Raw genomic sequence first — 23,779 nt, 5'->3', positions numbered from 1 at the left:
CTTCATGTTCCTTCATCGATAAGTAAGGCTGATTATTCCATTAAAACAGACTCCTGTTTTGGGAAAGATGATTCATTTTCTTAAATTTGCATCTATTTCCTGAAGTCCTTTGGCCCCTTAAAGAAGGGTCAAGCTATAACAAGATGGAACAATAAAACATTCAATCAGAGAGACACAAAGAGTATTACATTTAAAAAAAGGATTATATGCTCTTACCCTGACTGAAGCATGCTTCATAGTTGTACTTTAGAATAACATCTAGATTCTACTGAAACCTTCTACCTTGAGTGTGCATTCACAAAAGTAAAGCCGACATTCACCAACAGGGCTTTCTGCCACATACTTCATTGTACTAACTGGAGAACTTGCCCTTTAATAAGCCCTACTGAGTGTTATGCACTCCACTCCACACTCCAGGAGAAAAGAGGAAGGAGGGGGACCCAGCACTGTGTGTGTTCCTGGCAGAACCTCTCCCTCCCCCACTCCTGCCTCTCCTTCAACCCTCACTGCCTCATGACTGCAATCTGCTTTGGGAACCATCAGGACTATCACCAGCATGTCCTGCATCCCTTTGTACATCTGTCACTAGAGGGACCCAGTCATTCCTCATCACTCCTGTTCCCAAGATGGGCTTTGCAAATTCCTGCTCTCCCTCCTTCTCCCCTTGCCCAGCCCCCAATCACTGTGCCTTCTGGACTCATGTCCATCACCAGCAAAAGCCTCTATGTTCTCAACTTCTTTGAAACTTCCCTTCACCTTGCTCCACCTAAAATTGGCTCTTCCCTCTCCCATAGCTCTCTGAAGCAGCAGTTGTTTTCTCTCCTACAAACTTCATACCATTGGGCCTGGAGGTGAAGTAGATATTCACCTTTCATTAAAAATAGGGGCAATATTGCCAACAGCAGCTATCTTCAAGAATACCCAGAGATTTTACTTGTTTGGCTTTAGAAGCAAACTGCTTTAAGGGATTAACTCCAGTCCAAGAATAAGGATGCCTCTCTTGTCCTTGCTGAGTTACCTAAGTTATTAATAGCTTACTTAGTTAACTGAAGCAGGTTGTTTTCTTCAAATTCACAGGTTTTTTATTGAGTATAACCTGTTCTGTTTTAGGTGTTGAGGCAAGCTTAAAATATAGACTGTCCTCCCTAAACCTAATCTAGCTGGGGAAACAGAAGTTCATGTGGGAAATGACTAAAGGCATGCAAGTGGTTTCCAAAGACCACATGTAAAAATGATTTTCATGCAGAGATCCCAGGCTCAAGGCCTCTGGAAGTCAGGAAGGAGCATGGATTCAGGAACAGGCTGGGCAGAGGCCCTCACAAGTGAAGGGCATGGACCCCACCTGAACAGGGCAGCTCCTGCTTGCTCTGGCCAACTGTTGCTGTGGCCTATGGGTCCCAACAGCCAGATCTTCCATTTTTTCAAGAGACACCAGAAATGCATGTTTTAAAATGAAATATGGGCTGGGCACAGTGGCTCACGCCTATAATCCTAGCACTTTGGGAGGCCGAAATGGGAGGACTGCCTGAGGCCAGGAGTTTGAGACCAACCTGGGCAACGTAATGAGACCCTGTCTCTAAAAAAAAAATTAAAAATCAGCTGAGCATGGTGGTACGTGCCTGTAGTCCCAGCCACTCAGAAGGCTGAGGGGGGAGGATTGCTTGAGCTCAGGAGTTTAAGGTTACAGTGAGCCATGATTGTGCCACTGCACTGCAGCCTTGGCAACCGAGTAAGACCTTGTCAAGAAAAGAAAGAAAGAAAGAAGGAAAGAAAGAAAGAAAAAGAAAGAAAGAAAGAAAGAAAAAGGAAGGAAGGAAGGAGAAAGAAAGAAAGAAAGGAAGAAAGGAAGGAAAGGAAGGAAAGAAAGAAGGAAGGAAGGAAAGAAAGAGAAGGAAGGAATTTTTAATGATAATTGTTAATTTGAAAATTTAAAAGCACTGTGAGAGGTAGCTTAGCACAGAGTTAAGAGCATGGATTCTGGAGCTAGACTGTCTAGGTTCAAATCCTAGCTCAAGCACTTATAGGTATGTTCTGGGGCAATCTACCTCACTTCTCTATGTGTCAGCATCTGTACCTGTAAAATGGAGGTAATAATAGTATCCAACTCTAAGTGTGGCTTAACAGCACCTGGAAGTACTCTATAAAAGTTTGGTAACTGCTAATTGTCTGCCAAAAGTCAGGCTGCCAATTGGCAACCTCTACTCACTAGCCACCCTTCCTACATATCCATGAAACATTATTTATAAGCATGAGGAGCATTGGTCTCAGTGCATTTAAGTCAGTATATGAGAGAGCATTTTTAGGTGCTTATGAGTGTGGCAGACTGTAAGAGCTAGGAGATCTCAAGAAGAGCTTCATGCTGAACAGAGAGACTTCCTTAAGAAGATGAACATGAGTTGGGCTCTAATGAATGATGTTCCTGGCTGGTGAGCAAAAAGGAGAGGGTTACAGGAAGGTGAGTATATCAGTCAAAGTCTCTGCAGGAAACAGATAACTCACTCAAACTAGGTAATTTGAGGAGAGTTGAATAAAAGGACTATGTACAAACATGTGGGCAAGGTTAAAGGAAACTAATGAGTGGAGGGCTAGTAGTCCCGGGCCATGCGTAGGCCCAAGGAGCCCATGCAGGAGGCACTAGAATACAGAGAAAACAGCTCCATGGAGAGGGTGGCCTCATTCTCCTCCTAAAACCTACAGCTGATGCCTCTGCATTAGCCAAATCCATCCAGAAACCACAGGGCAAGAGAGCCTACTGGTGCAGTCCATGTAGAATGACACCCTCCCTTCCCCTCTCCCTCCCCACCGTGGCACACAGCATCATGGAGAAGCATGGAGAAGGCAGAATAATGAGCACAATGGGAAAGATGAAGCAAAAGGAGAAGAAACTAAAATGTGCTTGAGAGAAAGAAAACTATTGTAAGACTTAGTTTTTAACTTATCATATTCATTTGCCCTCCCTAATGTCCAATAAATAACAACAACAACAACAACAAAACTCTTTACAATGTTGGAAGGACACTGTAGCTATGTAAACTTGCTCAGTGAGGTGGGGAAGAGAAAGGGTAAAAAGTCAGCCAGGGTCAGGGAATGGAGAGGTGCATGTATAAAACACTCTTCAAAATAATGAAAGGTTTCTAGAGAAAAAAAAGCACAAGTCTACAAAACTGTTGAACTTGAATGCTTAGCCAGGTTTTCAGAGAAAAGCTATAGAATCCAGCTGCTATTATTTTAATGGGCATGAACTGAAACTTAATAGAATGTGACTGGCCTCAAAGTTCTATAGAAGTACTTTCCAATTGTCTATAATCTCACTATCATGCAGAACGATCTGCTTGATTCAGCCAAAACTTAAATGAGTTTCTTCTATGTACTTTTCTCTTTTGATGGTGCAGAAGAGATGTGTGATCCTGACAGAACAATCTAAACCCTGATGTGGAGATCTGGGTCTTAACAACTCCTCTAAAAGCACTGTGGGGACTCTAATGGCTTTCCTTTGGATGGTCAGCCACACTTCCCAACTACCTTTGATGAACTTGCCATCTTCCATAAATGACTGTAAATTCCTACTACTTGCAAACTATTAGTCCTCACTCACTATCAGCCCCTTTATTATTTTCATCCAGTATTGATTGGCTCTAGAAGTAATAAATTTCACAGTGTTGGTAGCGCTTCTTCTGTCATGGATTAACTTCCTTCCAGGGACCTTAATAATCTTAGAGTCCTATCTTCCCAGAAGCATTTTCCAAAGTCCTCATAGGCACTAAATGAACAAAGGATTACATGGTCAAATGAGTTTGGTAAATACTGGTTGAGATCCACAAAGTTAAATAAGTTTTCCTTAAGAACGACCTTTTGAGATCTTTTAATATCAAATGTAAAGGGAGAATCTACTGGAAGAACACATGGTATGAAGAAATTTTCAAACTTACTTGGCTAAAGAATACCTTTTTTTAGCAAGCACCTTGTAGGACAGATGTGCTGCTGAACATATTCTGGAATCTGGATTACAAAAGAAGAAACTGGAGTCGAACAAAGTGGCATGTCTTACTCAAGACTTCACAAATGATTATGGCTTTCCCTTGGTTCTCGTAATTCTGAGACTTAGTGCTGACCTTATATATAACCTCCATTTATAGACACACATAGTCTCAACCTCCATTTCTACAGACTGAAGAATCCTAACCTTCTTGTTTTTTCCTATTATGGCATCTGAGCTCTCCCACTATCACCCCCTGCTTCCCTTTATCATTTTAATTGCATTTCTCAGAACTCTGTCCAATTTGAAGCTATCTTTCTGGAGGAACAAGTTTGGAAGCAGCACACACATTCCAGGTGGGAACATGGATGGCCCTGTAAACACCTTCAGTCTGGTTTCCTGCAGCTTTCCCAAAACCCCTTGCATTTCACTGGCCTGTTGGCCTACCAGAGCTCTGTGCTCACTATACTTTCTCGGGCTGCACTGACAGCTTGGAGCACATCACCTTCTAAGTCAAGGGCTTGTTTCATTTCCTCTCTGAGATTAGATTAGAGACCATCTTATTCTACCTCATATCCTCCACAGCGTCCAGCCTCCTACATGATAACCGAGTCCTCAAAGTCTTGCATTTGTTTTGCTAAGTTAATATTTTAGAAGTTTCTTCCCGAGTTATTATCTTGCTCCGGCCTCAAAGAAAACATATTCAACACATTTCTATAGCTTTACAAGATCTTGTTTATTCCTGACAGCTTCGCAATTACTCTACATTTACAGGTACTTTCTTCGAATTACTTAAAACTATTTTCTATGAACTGTTTCTTAGGGCTTTGTACTGCTTCTTCAAGATATGACAAAAATTTATATTCAAAACATGACTTTTACACAATAGTAAATATGTTGGCAATGACAAGAACAGTCTAGCAAACAGGTTTGTGCTTTTAGAGGCAGACACGCTAAGTTCTGCTGAATGTCAAGGCTGACTTGGGAATCCAGCTGCTTCTTACACTATAGCAATGAGGACAGAACATTCTTGGCAGAAATCCCTGTCCTTGTGGGCAAGCTGCCTTTAAACTAGACCTCCCAGTACCTGGCACAGTTCTGGTCTCACATTAGATACTCAATAAACTTTTCTGAAATGAATAAATCATTGAATAAAGGATGAATAAGTGAAGAAAGAAACATTTTGGAAGAGAAACATCTTAGGTATGGTATTGGTCACCTCTCTCAAGTGAAAGTTTTCATTCCTTTTGCTTCTTTTCCCATTTTGGGGCCGGGTGGGGGGGGGGCGCGGTCCAGCCTCTCCAACATATGTCTTTACACTCTCAGGACGTTCCTCAGATCCCAAATACAGCAGCAGGTAGTCTAATCAGTCATGTCCTTAGAATGGTGACAATTTAAAATTTCTGTACCTCTTTTGTTCCAGAAAATTCATGCCTTAAAAGACCAATGGCAAACTTTTCAAAATGCCTTCAGGAAATAAAGGTGACATTTGTTTCTATAGCGTACCTTGAAAAAGCAGCCAGTTCAAACACTGTTCTAAAGCACTAGCTATGTCTAATTTCATATTTTACATTTGGACTTTATTTTCCCCCTAAAAAAGGCAGACATCAGAATATTATGTTTGCCAACTCATGAAAAAATTGTTACTATTCTGTATTCTTTCTATGAGGATATTGTTATGAGGCTGTGCTCATAATAAAACCTTCATCCTAAATCTCTGTGCACCTTATGAATTTCACTGCATCTTTGCTTTTTTTTCCCAAAGAAGTCATTCAGGTTCCTTTAATAATACCAGTAAATAGCTCCAGCCTTCCACAGCTGCAGAGGTTTACTGTCCTGAGAGATTTTTCAGTGTTACAATTCATGCTTCCAATCAAAACAGTGACAGAGTTGACATGATTTAGTGAGAAGAAGGACTTGATTAGGAACCAGAACACTACTGAGCAAATATTAAACAACTACAGGGAATTTTTAATATGCAGTGTTCTCTCTGTTCACAACAAAAACAAGCCAGAAACAATTTCCTGTGCTGCAGCTAAGTGAAATGGAAGTTTGTTTTTAAGGTTCCTTGTAGTGTGTTGTGTACATTTCAGCAAAGCCGATTTCACCTATGAGAGGCACTGGCTCCTTAAATAACTCCATCCTTCTCATTTCAAATAGAAACCAGCTGCACTTCTAAACTGTAACAAGAACACCTATCCAGGAGGTCAAAGCTGGAAGACACCTCACTGTGAAACGCTTCAAGCTTCTTTATCTGGGTTACAAGTTTGGTCTGCAGTGAATTGTCAGTGACAACCTGTAGCCTGGAATTTAATTCCTTGATGCCTTAATAACACTATTATTTCTTCCTCTCTAGAGGATAAACAAGCACATAATATACTATGAATTGGAGGCTGAAACCGACATTGATTGTGGGGAGAGGAAAAGGTTCTGGGAACACAAATCCGGGGATTTTTCATTGAGAATAAGTAATTTTGAAAAACCAGGTTATAGGCTTTTTTTTTTTTTTTTTTTTAAATAACTTAACTCCTTCTATGGGATAATTTGAGAGGACTCTATCCCCCTACTCTCTGCCCCACAAATTTCCAAAAATAACAGCAAGAAAGATCCTGCAGAAGTCAAAGGGTCAATGGATCCTAAATAGTTTTCAGGTTCAAGTATGCACCATCAACAATGAGAAAAGCCCAGCCGTGTTACAACGACTCACCCCTTGACAAGAGATTCCAAACTGTGAAATCGAACAACTGCATATTTAGCCCTATGAATTGCATGGCTTACAAGTTACAGAGGGGTAAATTTGAAATAGGGAAAGGCTGGGATATCTTATTAGCATAAAATATCTCTCTCTCTCTCTCTCTCTCTCTCTTTCTATCTCTCTCTCTCTCTCTCACACACACACACACACACACACACACACACACACCCCAAAGGCAGGGAAGTGGATGCAGAGGCTGCACTGTGATCCTGGTCAAATAGGTTGGTCCTCTGTGAAGTGCCCATAATTCCAGAAGAACCCAGGGCTGGCTATTTGGTCTGAAGGGCACTCTCATGGCCTGTTTGAAATAGTTCTCCTAACAGCAAGATTCAAAAAAGAATATTCTTTTCTTTCTCTCTTTATTTTTCTTTCATTCCTTTGTTCATGTAGGATAACATTTTTACCTTTCTCTACCCCATTTCATTTTCTTAGCATTTCAGGAGAGATGAACCAGTGCTTTTCTGGTACTGCTCATCAGCATATTCTAGCCAGTTGGCAAAAAAGGCATCTGCATTTATGGAGTTAATTGACATCTTATTAATTTTGCTCAGATTCTTTCTTTTACCTCCCTCTCCCCTCCTTTCTGTTTTTTTTTTTTTTTTTTTTTTTAAGAGAGAGAAAGCTAATGAAAACCATGTTTATGTGCTCAAAGGCACAGAGGAAATTCATTACTCTGAGGAATAGCACACTCCACAAGTGAAATGAAAGTAATCTTATTTATGACAGGAAGGGGCCCTAGCTAGACTGAACTCCACCACACTTCCACTGTTACATAGAAAAGGAGCTGCAGAGCTCCTGCACCAACTCCAAATGGCGGCCTCGCTGACAACAAACACATTTGCACTCTGTGTTTGAAAACTGTTAGAAGCTCCGGAAAAACAGCCATCTGATAGAGACAAGCAAAGAAAATCTGCTTAGAATAGGCCATTCTTCCTTTACACCTACAGTACTTTCCCAGGACTCCTTGTGACTAAATGTTACAAAGATATGTCATCAAATCATTAGGTGATGACATTTATCAAGTACTGGTAAATACAGCTATGTTAGTTTCATAGCCTTAATTCCCTTATTAGAAGAGTTTTTCACTGTAAATTCATGGGCCCTTTCCTGTGTAAATAAATAATGTAAGAACTTAAATAATTCCTTTCACTGTAAATGTCAACTTGTACCCTTGCAGACAATTCTCCCTTTCCTTCTTGAAAATTCCATCAACTGTGAGAATATTTCCCTTTTTATTACTTGGGTTTTTGCCATGTGGCTTTTTTTCCTCATTCATTCAATTAGTCAATGAAAATCATTTAGCTGTTATGTTCTAGAGGTTGGTGGGGAGATAGTCTCTACAATTTCTGTCAAAACTACTCATGAGTACTCTTCTAAATCTTAACATTATGTGAAATGTTGGCAGTAATAAGATAGTTTTATAATATTTATTATGTGGCTTCTGAGAGTAACTTTTGCTGGAAGGTCCTCTGAGATCATTAGGCCCATCTCCTCATTTATAGATGAGAAATCAGGCTCAAGGGCAGATCCCAGACTGTATATCTCCTTATTAAAAAATACTTTTTTAAATTCCAAGAAGCTTCACATGTTTACCACTGAAGGAAAGGTATTACTGCTTGGATTCTGTGCAGAGGAGGGATTTTATAGTCCTCCCATCTTATGAAAAGGCTTCAGTATAAAATAAAAAGGGTCAACTAAAAAATATCTGGTATTTTGAAGTCCCATACAGAGATGCTATATGAGAGAGCAACTTGGAATTATATTAACTAATTTGAGTTAACTCATCTTTATTAAGCCTGAGGTGCTGAGCATGTGTTGGGTCCCGGAGAAAAACAGACATACACCCTTTGCCATGTATAGGGGATTCAGGGAGGTAAATGGGTGGACCTGTTTACATTATGGTATGGTAGGCGCTATGACGTGGAAGTGCAGAGTGCTACGAAACAGAGGAGGCTTCCTCCAGGGTGAAAGGAGTTGGTATGGAGATGGAGTGGCAATGATTGTTCCAGGCAGAAGAAACAACTTGTATAAAAGCCTGGAAAAGAAAGTTCCAGAGTTTTTGTAAAAACAGTGTCAGTTATGCACTGAAGGGGAGGTTAGAAAGGGATTATAGTCAGAGTCTCTGATTTTCACTGGCCACACCTAAAATCCATGTGTTTCTTACTTGCCTTGTCCAAGTTGACATTTTTAAGTGTGGTATGTAACATTTATTTGTGCAGTTATTCTTCCCTGTCATCCAAGACACTATTCTTAGTTTTCCTTTGCAATACACAAAGGTGATTCACTCACCTTGAGAAGGCCCTGAATTCAGCTTATTCAGCATTTATCAAGAACCTCATAGGCATGACCCTCTCCATGTGCTGCCTCAGCCCTCTGTGTTTACAGTCCTTGTTATAACACAGATCACATGACATTAGGGCTCCTTGGGCTCCCCCCTGAGCTCCAGGAAGGACTGTCTTAGCCACCTCCAGAACTCCAGCACAATGCCAAGCATATAGCAGGAGATAAATGCTTCTTGAATAAATACATGAGTTTGGTGGGATATACCTCAATTCTTAAAACATACTTAAATGCACCTTTTGAAAACAACAGTGTCCTACATAGCTTGCTTTGGTACAGATGGTAAGGGGACAACTAAAAAATGGTTAGAGAATCTCTGTTTTGTGAAAAACGCATTAACTCAGCATTCCCTGTTATAACGGTACATAGAAATATTTTTGAATTTATAATATCCACTAGAACATTTTACTGGTGTAGTACTTAGTAGCAGTTGTTTTGAATAAAAACTAGACATTACAAGGTAATGATTTAGCAAAACAAACCAAAAGTCAGTGAGTCAGGAGGAGAAAAGGCACTGTGTTAAAATGACCAGCTGTATTACAGGGTCTGCTATTTGCTACATCAGTTTCTCATTAAGCAAAGCTCACTACATTTAAGGTAATTTTAACAGAGTAAATACAAAAAAACACAGTAATAAAGACTAACCATATACTTGGATGGTCAGGACACAGGCCAGGATTATGGATTTTATTCTTCTGATCCACCACAGTTGGTCCTAAAACACCTGTCATTCATCTAGTGTTACTGGGGACCTGCTATTTGCCAGCCACTGTGCTGTGCATTGAGAATACAAAGGTAAGACAGCAGCTCTGCCCTGAAAAATTTTTAGTAAGGAGTACAGGAAAATAAGCAAAAAAACAAAAACAAAAACAAAACCCAAAAAACAAAACGAACCTTTGGAAGAAGCAGCAGGAGAATCAGGGCAAGCTTCCCAGGAGAAGCAAAATCTCTCAAACGCACGTTGTCAGTCATCAGACGGTTCAGATAAGACTTTGAAAACTTATCAGCACACGTCTTCCATCACTATTAGAAAAATAACTTGAGTGTACCCAACCCCAGCTTATCTTCCAAGTTGGTAACACATCTCTATGTGTTCCTGGAAGCTTTGACCATATGGCATGGTCAAATAATATATTTATTAAAATATATTCTACCTTTAAAACTGATTAAGTTTGGGGAGGAGAGAAATAGCAAATTGATAAACGGTCTTCTGTAGTAACATGTTTGGGCCACAAAGAGGCACTCTGGATTCAAGAATGAGTGGGCTTCTCTTATTGTACAGTCTCTTCTCTATGAGGGGCTTTCAAAGAACAAAATGCATTTATCTAACATCAGGAAGGCCAGCAGCTCTTGTAGGAAGGCAGATGTTTGTCCTGTACAAAGTACAGATGTTTTTGACTGAAGTTCCAAAATAAATCTTATTTGTGGAAGAAGAATTAAATGAAGGCAGAAACTGCTTAACAGAGGGGCTTCTAACATCTAAACCATTTTCCTACACGGTCACCTGGGGTGGAGGAATAAATAAAACAAACAAGCACATCAAATTAAAATATTAACCAACAACAACAAATGATAAAAACCCTCACAAAATAAAACAAAGCTCTCAGAATAATGAGAACATTTTTGAAACGACACATCGCTGGAAGCAGCTCTGATAATATTCCCCTTGGTGTTGGTTTTGGAGATCCTATCCAAGGAGGAATCTTCCTTAACCTTCATGCTGAACTAGCCAGTAATCTCATGTTTGTAATATTACAATCAGTAGCCATGGAAATAAAACTGATGTCACAAATTTTGCTTTTTGATTAACACTCCTGGATTGTACAGGAGCAGAAAGCAAGAAAATCACATCTGACCTGTGCTATTTTGTTTTTAGTAGATTAAGAAAAATTGGACCAACGGTATACTGTTATAATATGAATCTTTAAAAAATCTTCAAAATCTTTATGCAGATTTTCAAAACTCCAATGCTTCAAGATTCTTATTTAGCTAGAACTCCTGAGCTCTTTAGTCATGAGTATTCAAAATATTCTTTGTACTAGACAAAATAAATGACTCGTGCTAGAGATGAGTAAGAGGCTCTAATTAGAAGACAGGTGAAAGAAAACTTATACTTCTCACTGTTTAGAACATTTAGTTTTAGCTGAGCTTGTAGGGATTTTTTTAAAAACTGCTTCGAGATCTTGAAAAAATATGAATCTTTCAAGATTTCCCAAGTATTTCAGGACATTTAAAAATGATCAAGATCTGGCCAGGTGCGGTGGCTCATATCTGTAATCCCAGCACTTTGGGAGGCCAAGGCAGGCAGATCACAAGGTCAGGAGTTCGAGACCATCCTGGCTAACACAGTGAAACCCCGTTTCTACTAAAAATACAAAAAATTAGCCAGGCGTGGTGGTGTGCACCTATAATCTCAGCTACTTGGGAGGCTGAGGCAGGAGAATTGCTTGAACCCAGGAGGCAGAGGTTGCAGTAAGCTGAGATTGCAACACTGCACTCCAGCCTGGGTGACAGAGTGAGACTCCGTCTCAAAAAAAAAAAGAAGAAGATTTATCCTTCTTCCTGCTCGTACCCTCGTTCCCTCCCCTAAAAAGGAAAAGAAGAGCTTGAACCCAGGAGGTGGAGGTTGCAGTGAGACGAGACCGCACCACTGCACTCCAGCCTGGGCAACAGAGCGAGACTCCGTCTCACTCACACACACACAAAAAGAAGCAAAAGTTCTTGCCATAGTAATCATATTTGGGTGGGCACCGGTGGCTAATTATAACACAATAGGCTATTTTCTGCTTCCTAAAAATAAGGAGGACAATTATCCAGGGGTGGAGGTAGTTATGCAATGGTACCACATATTTCTTCACTCACTAGAAATAAACGTGCAAAACATTCAAATCACATATGAAAAACAAGGAGAGAGAAGATGAATAAAAACAAGTTAAATGAAAACATACTGTGTGAAACAGTGAGGTAACTCACCCAAAGTTCTGATGCTGCTGCTGTTTTATATCTGTAGTAAAGATGACAGATGAAATAGTAGGTGCAATATGGGTTTTATAAACCTAAGGAAAACATCTTAAAGTATTTGACCCAACTATGCTTTATCTTTTAAGTTTCAATTTCCATCTAGATTCCATGAGAATATGGACTTTAAAATATCCCACATTAGTAAGATTAAGTTCTTTTAAAATTAACATTTGGGAAAAATAATGACCAATTTGTTGTAGTATAAAGACCACTGGGTTGGGTCTGCCCAAAATCCTCTGTGACACACTTCTCACACAGAGCCAAAATCCCCATGAAGGCAAACTAGGTCCTACCTGCGCTGAGCTCTGCCACCTCTCCTTCTCCTCCCACTTGCTCATTCCACCCTCCTGGGTATTGTTCCTTGAAGAAACCCAGCAAGCCACCACTTCAGGGCCTTTGCATTTGCTATTCTCTCTACCTGGTAGGTCATTCCCTAAAGTATCCAAACAGCTCACAGCCCAGTTCTCTGTAGGTCTGTACAAATGGCTCCTTAAAGTAGGGCTTCTCTTGACCATCCTATATAGAACAGCACACCGCTAAACCACTCTGTATCCATCCTGCTCTCTTTCCTTACTCTATTTTTCTCCAGAGGTATCATCAGCATTTGACATACTATACGTTTGTCTGTTGTCCTCCCATACCAGAAGGTAAGCTCCATGATGGCTTACATGAGAGCTTTGTTGGTTTTATTTACTGTTTCAACCCCAGGGTCCATGATAGGGCCTGACACTCATATTTATTTAATCATTTAATTGATTTCTGTGACATTGTTGAGCAGTTAAGAAAAAGTTGATGAAAATTTGATATTGTTACAGAATAAACCAAGCATTATAAACCATAACTATCATAAATCTATTATTCATAGATTACTAAAATGGAAAAGGAATTGATAGAACATGTACACCCAGAAAAAGATAGATCTAAATCTTACGGCAAATCCAATATTGCTCCAAATAACATGATATCTGAAATAGGGCAAAAATGCAATGTTCCTGACAAGTATTGCTCCTGACGGCAATAATCCAATGTCTCACACTTCAGAGGCCAATTTCCTTCTGGTGATTTCTTTCCAGTTCATCCTGAGTGGACAGAATCACTCAAGTCAGAGTGATTTATATTTAGTCAATCAATTCTACATCAGCAGGAAAACTCCACTGGGCCCATGAAGTGCAATTTTCACGCTTGGAGTTTCCTTTATTGCTGGACCAGACATTTCTGGGAAAGAGACACAGCATATCAACCCTGAAGACCAAACACAACCCTCCCAAAGGATGCTTAGGACATCTAAATATAACAAAACTTACGCCAGCCTGACCTTGCTCATTAAGAACAAGACAGTGCATGTGTTCATGCAGGATGCATCAACGATGGTGTGTACGCTCTTGTTCACCTTTAGACTAAGGATAGCCATAATAAGGTTTGTTGTGATAGCCTCTCACAGTGTATACTCAAGATGGCCAGTTAGGAAGCAAAGCAGCCCGTAAAGCTATAGAGGCCCTAACGTGTCCAATTTCTACTTGATAAGTAAAGAATAATAGTGTTGGAATGATTTTGGTCAGATGGGTCCTCTCATACCCAGATGATAGGAATGAACTGCAGCAAATTTCCCAGGGTGCAATGTGTTCCATACATATTAGGAGCCTTAAAAAGGATTATAATCTTTGACCTAGTAATTCCATTTCTAAGACTTTCTCCTAAGGAAGTAATCAAAGATAAGGACAAAGATTTATGCACAAGGATGTTCAAAAGCTGGAAACAGCTGAAATGTACAAAAACAGGAAAATGGTTAAATAAAAAACAGTAAATCTTATAATACAACATTAAAAACAAATTTTTGAAAATGAATAATTTGGGAAGTACCTTTCATATAAAGGTTAACTTGTATTTAAAGCCCTGTTTATGCAGATGTATACAGATAGATAGATAGATAGATACTTATACATATATGCTTATGAATTGAAAGAAATTTATCAAAATATTTACAGTGATTATCTCTAGATGGTGAGAATAAATTCTATTTAAAATGTTTATCTTCATAGTTTTCTACCATAAATAGATATTACTTAATTTAAAATAATACCATTGGCCTGATTATAAAAGGACACTTACTACTTCAACATCAGGAGAAGAAATAAGGAGTAAAAGTTCCTCTTGGATTCAAAGGGGTTGGACAACCCTGACACTTGTAAATGTGTGATTGTATCAATGTTGTTGAAATTCTTTCCTTCTATGAGACATATCACTTAAAAAAATCACCTCCAAACAGACTTACAAACAAACAATATATAAAGTTATGCAGCTGAGTTTCTCAGCTTCCCACCTTCATTTTCCCAGTGGGTTCTCTGGTGGTAACTTACTGATTTAATTTAGATTAATATGGTAGGTCTTAGGTGATTACTCTGCTTTAGATCCCAAGCAATGCTAATTATTATCATAAAGGACAAGCTACTCGGAGGTTTAAAGTTCAGGCACAGAGACCTTGTCTACATTTCTGTTATCTGGCTCACCAAATTACAAGCGTCTGGTGAGTCAATATGAAAGATTCCAAACACAAAGGTCAACGCTGGGCTACTGATCTTCCTGACCCTAACTCAGAGCCAAGAATTGCAATGCAGTTTTCTCCTCCCACACTAAAACCATTAGCAACCAGCTTGTCTTGGCTGATTCTTTTCTTTTACAACTATCTTTGAATAGGCAACAGCTCTTCCGGTGCCCACATACTAAATTAGCATGTCATTTCATGACTTTTCTTCTCTGTAAAGCCTTTAATGTGTCTGTAACAGTACTGTACTTGCTAATGTTAATTCACATTAATTAGATGATGCTCTTTCAAATCAAACTATGGTCCCTCTGAAAATTCACATGATCTAGAGTGGATGTGGAAAGCCAGTTTATACATATCTTGTGAGTTAATCGGTTACTGTTTCAGAACAACTTTGCAACAGACAACTATCCAGAACCTGGTCCAGTTGTTTTTTAGAAATAATTTTCAGACATCCTCAAAAGGACAGAGATAGGGAAAGGTTAAGAAACTGTCAGTCCTATCATCTGTCTTTCGACATCCCCATCCAGTCAGTCACTAAATCCTAATCATTCAAATAGCTCTGGTGTTGGTATACCCTCGTCGACTCCCATGACTCTATGCCTGAAACAAGGTATCCTGTGAGATGCTTTCAGATCTCAGAGACTAGATAGCTGTTCAGCACACTCCTTTCCTTCCTGGGTACACAGTAGCCCACATTTCCCAGCCTCCCCTGCAAATAGGAAGAACCATGTGACTGACTGAGGGTACAAATGAAATACACCACCGCCACACATGGCAGATAAAGACTTCCCATATATAGTCTTTATCTTGGATTAAACAAGATGGAGCTAGGGTGCCTAGGTTGTGTTCAAATGAGAGCAAATCATGACTACCTGTTCCTGCCCTTTGATGAAAATTTGGTGTGAAGGGTCTTAATGCTAGGGTGGGTGGTTTTGGCTTCTGTTCAAGTGAAATTTTTGCCCCACATTCTTCCTTCCAGAATTGCTCCTGTGGCCACCTCATCACGTAACCCTAAACTGTGCAAGCCATCACTGAAGCGGTAGATTTTTTTAAAAGTGTTACATTCTTTTAGAAATGAGTTCTACCTTGACTAAGCATGTACATCTTTTAGATGACAATATACTAATAATGTGAAATTTTCAAGTAAAGCAGAAACCCATTTTAGAATGATAAGCACAAACTTATTGGGCCTTTTAATTCATGACAGAGTTGCCAAATGTCTGAGGTCAAATCTAAATGACCTGAATAATTTTACATGTCCTGTGAGTTTCAACAACACAAAATGGCAATTGTTTTTAAAAATGTATCTTTAAAAGGATAACTTGAAACCCAAAACAATAAACTTCCTATTTCTAACATTTTATAGAAGGAAAAACATTTTAAAGTACTTCATTTTTAATAATAGCAACTTTCAACATAATTTATTCCTGTAGGTTTAGTTTAAAACTAACAGATTACTAATTTCTTCTAAACTTGCAAATCATTTCCTCAACGGAAACATACTGTATGTTACGAACTTTAAAAGATACAGTGGCTACTCTCCTTTGAAGAGTTTACTGTCTAGTGGGAGAGAGGAAAATACAAATAAATAATGGCAATGCAATGCGGTATGCATTAAGTTCTCCAGGGGCGCAGCGGCAAGTCAAGGGTGAGGGTGTTGGGAAAAGCTCCTTAGAGAAGGTGACATTCGAGATCTATCAGGATTTGAAGATGTGGGAGAGAAGAAAGGAAGAGAGATGGTAGAAAAAAGCATTTCTGAACTTTTTGACTAGACTTTTTTTCCTCCAGTAAATTTATTTTAGATACTTCAGCAAAACCTTGTTTTGTTCACAGTGCCGACAGAAGAATATGTAGTTGTTCTTCTGTAGCATCCCTAACCTTGGCCCTGGAAACTGTAAGACAGAATCCAGGTGACACTCTATGATTACCGGTGCCAAGCCAGCAGATGGAAAACATTACTGAGCCAGTTCTACCCCAATGACTGGATGCCAGCATCCTGGTGTGAAAAATGAGGAGGGGGTCACAGGTCCACGTATCATAGAGCATGATGGTAAATGCCAATGGGGATGTTGTCAGGTGATTTGTGTTGTTGTCAGAAACACTTCCACTATAATTTCTTGTTCTTCAAGGCTTTGGGAATAGGGAAAATATTATCCCTGGCAAGTTAGGAAAGGAGGCTGAACTGCAAAAGGATGTCAAATGTTAACTATTGAGAGATGCATGTAGAAAGGAACAAACATGGAAAAATGTTATTTTCTCTTACTGGGGGACTTAATTTACTTTTAAATTGATAGTGACAAAGAATAAGGACACAGTATCTTTCTATTCCCCTCCACCTATAAGTCAGCCCTGAAAATATGCCTGAGCCCACATCTAGGGCCTCTAAGGTCATTGAAAGCTCACATTAAATCAGGCAGCAGTCTAAAAATAACCTGTGTTCCGATTATTCCTTTTTACTTGCTTGGTTTTCTGAGAAATCTGTATATCTGTATTTATAGTGTCATAAAGAGCTGCTTATCCTTTTCCATCTAGCAAATTGGAGGTCAGAAAATGAAGGGAAAATGCCTAATTGGGAGAATAGTCTAAGAGAGAAAGTTTAGGCCTTAGAGTTGGGAGAACTGGTTTTGGATCCCTGCTCTGCGTGGCCTTGGCAAGTTTTAAACTTTCTCCTGATCTCTAAAGAGGGATTAATTCCTGCCAGACTACCTCACAGAGTAATTTAGAGATCAAAATAGAAATGAGATAATACTTAAGAGGCTGGTTGGTTGGCTAGAAGAAAATGCAACAAGAGTTAAGTTTCTTTCTTAATAACAAAATAATAATTATAACTGTAGGGGTGTGGAGATTGACATTTTTATTCATTGCTTTATCCCTAGTGATTGGCACAGTGCCTGGCACATAGTTGGAGTATGAGAATTATTTATTGTATAAATGAATGAATGGGGCCAAGGTAAATCTATAAAGCAGTGCTTCTACAGGCATTTTGAAAACTATCCAAAAGGCTAAAAGAGCCACATTAAACCTCTTTAGTGCATCACAGGCAATTGATTTAATTTATGGTGATATGAGTGGTTGTTATCTTCTTGAGACCTTTGTGCATAGAGAGTTTAGTAAATACTTAGACTCATGGGTACATGGGTCTAAATGTAAAACTAGACTCCAGGGAGGAAAAGTCCTTTCCTGTGATATTATATTTAATTTCGGAGCTACATCTCATTCCTTCATTCTGATTTGAATTTGCTCCCCCAAAGATGAACATTGCTAAGATGAGGAGTTGACATCTGCAATGGGTTATGACTCCAATTCAATGAATTCTCTACTCCAAAACCGCACTTTGGAAAATTTGGATATCAGTTTCCAAAGGTACATTTTGGAAAAAGGAATTATGAACCCATGTGAACCTGGCCCTAAAAATATTGGTATAGCTGTAGGAGGTACCAAGAATTCAGGAGGCTTAGCCCCTACTCACAGAGTGGAGTCTGGGTGGGCAGATTGCTGTGATATTAGACCCCTTCATCTCCTCACAATCCCAAATTCTAACTAATCTTAGTTTTCACTTTTCTTTGGCTGCTAGGAAGCTGTGTCAAATCTAGATCAATCTCATCTATATAGGACCTATGAATTTTATTTCATGAATTAAAGTCCATGATTTTCTTTACCATACCTTTAGCTTCATGTTTTCTATTCTCTTTTGCCCTGGTATTATCACTGTTTTTGTAGTCTGTTTCTCTGCAAACTGCTTTGGATCTCTTTTGGAATGAGGCATAGTATTAATAAATGCAACTGCAAGTGCTAGTCTCAGAGGTTTCTAGAGTGAAACCTGAAGATGGACAGTAGCTCTGCTCAGTATGAGCTCTGTCACCACTGGATGACATACTCTTACCACGTGCAGTTAATCATTTGAGGGAAAACTTCATCTCGACATTGAGAATGTGGGAGATTGGGGGTGGTGGTGGAGGGAAGCCCCACTGATGACAAGCCAGAGTTCTAGAGACACTGTAATTCAAATGAATCTGAGGCTGGCTTGGAACATAAACTCCCCAGTCAGCAGCAGCCTTATTCTTGGGCATCTAGAAACAACCAAGCAATGGAAACCTGCTGGTTTCAAGATGTCTGCTTTCATTAAATTCTTGTGGCTGCACTTCTAAAACCCTAACACCAAGTCCTAGCCATCACAAGGAAACCTGAAGCCTTGAAGATTCACTTACCTCCCCAATAAGAAGGATTCTAGGCTAACATTTGGCCCCAGAAAAATCTTCCAAAGAGGTGGTGGCTGGCTCAATCTTTTCTTATTTAACTCAAACTGGCTAACAAACACTGAAGACCAAAGGCTTTTCATCCAGCTTGTCCCAGGTAATAGGTTGAGAGATAAGATTTAAAGCCGTTTTTAAGATGGCATAATCAACTTGGAGGAAGATATTGAAGAAATGGTTGTAGAGATGAAAAGAAAAGAAGGTTGAGGGGAAGTGACATAAAGTAGGCAAGCTATAAATAGCTGATGAATGAATAGTTGCATGAATAAATGGTAGGCTAAGACACTATTGGTTCTTTCTAGATATTTGGTTTCACTTGTTTTGAAGACTGGCCATCCAGTGCCAAATTGAGACCACTACCTTCTGCCAAAATTCTAAAAAATAGAAATAAAATATTCCCATGTTTTTTTCAGCAATCATTAGGGATAGTACTTTTATTGAAAGGTGTTTATGTCTCAGGCCATTTTTTTTTTTTTTTTTTTTTTGCCTTCAGCCACTCCAAATAAGGTTTTCACCTAATCCATGGGTTGACATTACTCTGAAGCAGTTCCAGAGTTCCTTTAACTCTGGTCCTGTCACCACCTCAATCAACACACATTGGCTCAAATTATCCCAGGGCCCGAGCATTTTGAAGAAAGCAGTCCTTGGTAACCTGAAGACATTGACACAGCTTCTAAACCCCTGTTGACTCCCCCTAGAATATTAGCTTAGGCGCTGTGAGTATCCACTGCATTTGTCCCACTGGTTATACTCTACCTTATCTATTCACAGATAAACAGGGCACACGTGATTAATCCAACATGTGAGGATCTCCACAGCCCCTCTGTGTTGCTCTGCTGAAAGTTTCCATTACTATAGTTACGAAAAAAAGGAATGGAATGAACAGAAGAAGGGGGTAAGAAATAGAGGGGAAGGTGGCTTAGCCCTTCTGGGTGGCCACGTCTGAAACAGAAATCTATACTTGGTCATATAATACCACATTCAGTTTTTCAAACTCTCAAATCACACTTATACAAATAAAAATATCTTTATTTCCAAGTTATCATGAATGAAGCACAGATGGGGATATCCTTCTTACAACGAAATTAGAAAATAAACATTAAAATAAACATTCTTGTTAATCCATGAGAACATCTTTTAGTTTAATTGATGCCAAACAACATACATACTTCCAAACCAAAAAACACATCAAAGAAAACATATATTCTCCATGCTGCTGATGGAGAATGCCTAGTAAGTACAATTTAGAGATCACACAGTAGGCAGATAGTTATTTCCCAATCTCTATCAGTTTATCAAAGCACAATTTTTCACTGCCGTAGTAGGACTCTTATGCTAAATTTTCACTCTTATGCCATCTCAGCATGTTCTGTTGTGATCTACCTACTATCCAAGGGCAGAATATTTCCATTATAAATTCTAAAAATTTGAGTTAAAAAAAGAGATTTTGAAAAAGCTATTCAATTGATGTGGGAAAAACTACCACAATGTGAGCTCCTGGAGGATGAGGCCCCTGTGGCCTGCTGCTGTGCACCACAGCACACACACAACATTTATTTAACTGGAGTCACCTCATGGATCTATGGACTGGATTTTTAAATAAAAGTTTGTCAAAATGTAACCTCTGTTAAATACATGTACAAAACTAACATACTTGATTTCCACAGGGATAATTTCACATGTTAAAAGTTTCAAGAAATCTTTTTACTTAGACTGAATTATGTTCTTATCATGTACTTTCATGAACATGGATATGTAAAAGACTACGGTTTTTCTTTTTTTTTTCTTTCTCCTTCTCAGGAAAAATTTCATACACTTTTCTAGAAAAGTAAGCTATCACCACCAGAAAAACAACAACAACAACAACAAAATAAGACACAAAAAAACTAAAATTCTTTTTGTTAAACTGTGATTACAGAGTTTCTTCCACACTGTTTAAGTTGCCCCTCAGTTCCACTCAGAGATTCTAGGAAACTCGCTGCTTTCAGGAGTAGAATATTCCCATTGTGAAAGACGTTTCAAGAATATCCAGTCCAAGTCCTGCATTTAGAAAGGAAAACTTGCCCAGAGCCCACTGCTAATTAGAGGCATAACTTAAGTTCCACCAGGGCAGGAGTTATCACTGTGCTTCCGATGCCTAGCACAATGCCTGGTACATGGTTGACATTCTATAGGTATTTGTTGGCTAAACAGATGACTTAACATGAGCTAAGAATGCTGCCTCCAATTTCCTAGTCCAGTCCTGCTACAGCAACATAGCCACAGGGCCAGTTTTTAAATGATGCACTAAATGAGAAACAAGGATATCAGAGCCATGTTTGAAGATTAGCATTTTCAGGGCTGAATTAATCTTGCCAGCTAGGGACATGTAGATAAAGTTACATTGAGAACCCTGCAAATCCATACTGGCTTATCATCATGCAGCATTTTAGGCAATCACTCTAGGAGCCAGACCCTTTTGGGTGTCTGAAATACTCCATAACTTCTAGACAGCTAGAGTAGTAGTACTGCCATTACTTGAAGGTCACTCTAATAGGGTACAGTGCAGGGCAAGCAGAAAAAACATAAAATGCAAACTTTTAAATTCAAACCATCATTTTTTCTTAAAAGGAAAAGGCAAGAAATGGAGAATGACAAATTCCAAAGTTGACAATGGTTACTAAACTCTTTCAGTTTTTTCCCTGCTAGTGAAAGTGTAAAAGTTATTAATTAACTTCTCTGGCCAAATGATATGTGTACAAATTACTGTTTTGAAACAGCAATGAATTGCCTGTCACCCTAGTGACCTGATAGAGTTAATATACACCAAGGTAACAATCTCCTTAAGTTCCTAATTGACCACATTATCAGTGAGCAGACCTGTCTTTAGTTGAGCTAGCCTCATCCAGAATCATGGGCTTGTTTCCCTGAAGGGTTCTAAACTCCAGAGTTCTGCAAACACATCCTCTAAGCTTACCCTGTTCTTCCCATCCTTCCAGGCCTTGTTTGTCCACCTCCTTCATGAGGTCTGCTCAGTTACCCAGCCCCACACACTTCTTTTTCTTTTTTCTTTTTTTTTTTTTGCCACAGTCTGAGGTACTTTCAGGAAAGAACTGGTCCAGCTCTGAAGTGCCCTGCGCAGTAATGTAGGTAAAGTGGGCTGACCTGCCCAGTGTTGGTTTTCCAACATGCTTGGATAGGGTGATTAGAGAAATCTCTCCCAGCCCCAAGAGTCTATAACTCCACCTACTCTTTGCATTTGTTACTCTGGCAATTCTTTAAGTTCTTCACCTGGAAGTCTGGGAGTGATCTACAGAAGAGTATGAACAATTAATATACACATATTTAATAAAAAGTAGGCTGGTAGCATTGGCTCATGCCTGTAATTCCAGCATGTTGGGAGGCAAAGGCAGGCGGATCACTTGGGACCAGGAGTTTGAGACCAGCCTAGCCAACATGGCAAAACCCTGCCTTTACAAAAAATACAAAAATTTGCCAGGTGTGGTGGCACCCACCTGTAGTCCCAGCTACTCGGGAGGCTGAGGTGGGAGGATCGCTTGAGCCCAGGAGGCTGAGGCTGCAGTGAGCTGCATTCAAACCACTGCATTCCAGCCTGGGTGACAAAGTGAGACCACATCTCTAAATAAATACATAAACAAAAACAATAAAGAAAGAAAGTAAAGTAAGTACATTTTTGTATTAATTAAGATTTTATTATTTTTCTTTATGGGATAGACTATGGTAGCAATATTAAAGTTTTAAGAAAAATATATGTGGGCGGGCACGGTGGCTCATGCCTGTAATCCCAGCACTTTGGGAGGCTGAGGCGGGCCGATCACTTGAGGTCAGGAGTTTGAGACCAGCCTGGACAATATGGTGAAACCTTGTCTCTACTAAAAATACAAAAATTAGCTGGGCATGGTGGCGGGCTCCTGTAGTCCCAGCTACTTAGGAGGCTGATGCATGAGAATCACTTGAACCTGGGAGGCGGAGGTTGCAGTGAGCAGAGACTGTGCCACTGTACTCCAGCCTGAGTGACAGAGCGAGACCCTGTCTCAAAAAAAAAAAATAAATAAATAAATAAATAAATAAAAGAGAAGAAGAAAAATATGTGAGAGAAATGCTTAAAGTTTTATTCTTTAAATTCTTTTTGTTGTCAAATTAGACAAAAGACTGCCAATATTTTATTTTATTGATAACAAATATAAATATCCCTTGGAAAAACTAGGTAAAATTATCTGTAGGCTAATTCTTTGTGAATCATACTACAGTACTCCTTCTCTGTCCCATGGATATATGTTCTCTATTCAACACAATCAAGGAGGAACTATGTCTTATTTTTTCTGTGATTTCCTCATATTATGGCTCAATGCTACTTATTCAATAGAGATGGAAGAAAAGGGAGAGAGGGAAGGATAGAGGGAGACAGTAAGAAGAAAAAAAGAAGAGGAAGAAAGCTCTTTCCCGGGGTTTTAAGTTTTCCCTGGTCAAGTATTCTATGAGTTAAGTATAAAGGGGGAGTGACTACCAGGCTCTTTTCAAACTTGCCAAACTAACTTTTTTTCTGAATTCTACCACAAAGTTGAATCAGTTACTTGATGAAATGTTCTCAGGACTTTTGAAGGTTAGGTAGGACCACTGCATAGTAAGCTGGCACACTGGAGATGAGAGACAAGTAGGCAAGCAGGTTATTTTCTGAACCATTTCATTGATAAATGCATGTTACACATACTTTGTAGCTTGCTTTGAAATCTTGCTGGTTGGAACCAAAAAGATGCCAGTTTCTAGTACTCCATTCCAATACAAGAAGGCAAGCTTTTAGTAATAAAAATAATTCTATTCTTTTGGGCTTAAACAAATATCGAGCTGTAAAATTTTTCTTCTGATGTGTGGTATGTGTGTGTATTGAA

The 23,779-nt window shown here is 39.2% G+C and overlaps 1 protein-coding gene across 7 annotated transcripts in view; it reads right to left on the bottom strand.

The window, feature by feature from the left end:
* SCFD2 (sec1 family domain containing 2) overlaps positions 1 to 23,779 on the bottom strand; it is a 513,758-nt gene that overhangs the window by 131,542 nt on the left and 358,437 nt on the right. The window contains exon 7 of one of the 7 annotated variants that reach the window (XM_063663688.1): positions 18,981 to 23,527. The exons of the other annotated variants lie outside the window; for them this stretch is intronic. Within the exon in view, the coding sequence (XP_063519758.1) occupies positions 23,479 to 23,527 (49 nt within the window). The 3' untranslated portion in view covers positions 18,981 to 23,478. Of the gene's footprint in view, positions 1 to 18,980; positions 23,528 to 23,779 lie in introns of those variants that run through there. 7 annotated transcript variants of the gene reach the window in all.

The sequence above is a fragment of the Pongo pygmaeus genome, chromosome 3, assembly GCF_028885625.2.
Source record: "Pongo pygmaeus isolate AG05252 chromosome 3, NHGRI_mPonPyg2-v2.0_pri, whole genome shotgun sequence".
NCBI lineage: Eukaryota > Metazoa > Chordata > Mammalia > Primates > Hominidae > Pongo > Pongo pygmaeus.
Note: the sequence above shows the minus strand (reverse complement) of the source record. Positions and strands in the feature narration are given on the sequence as shown.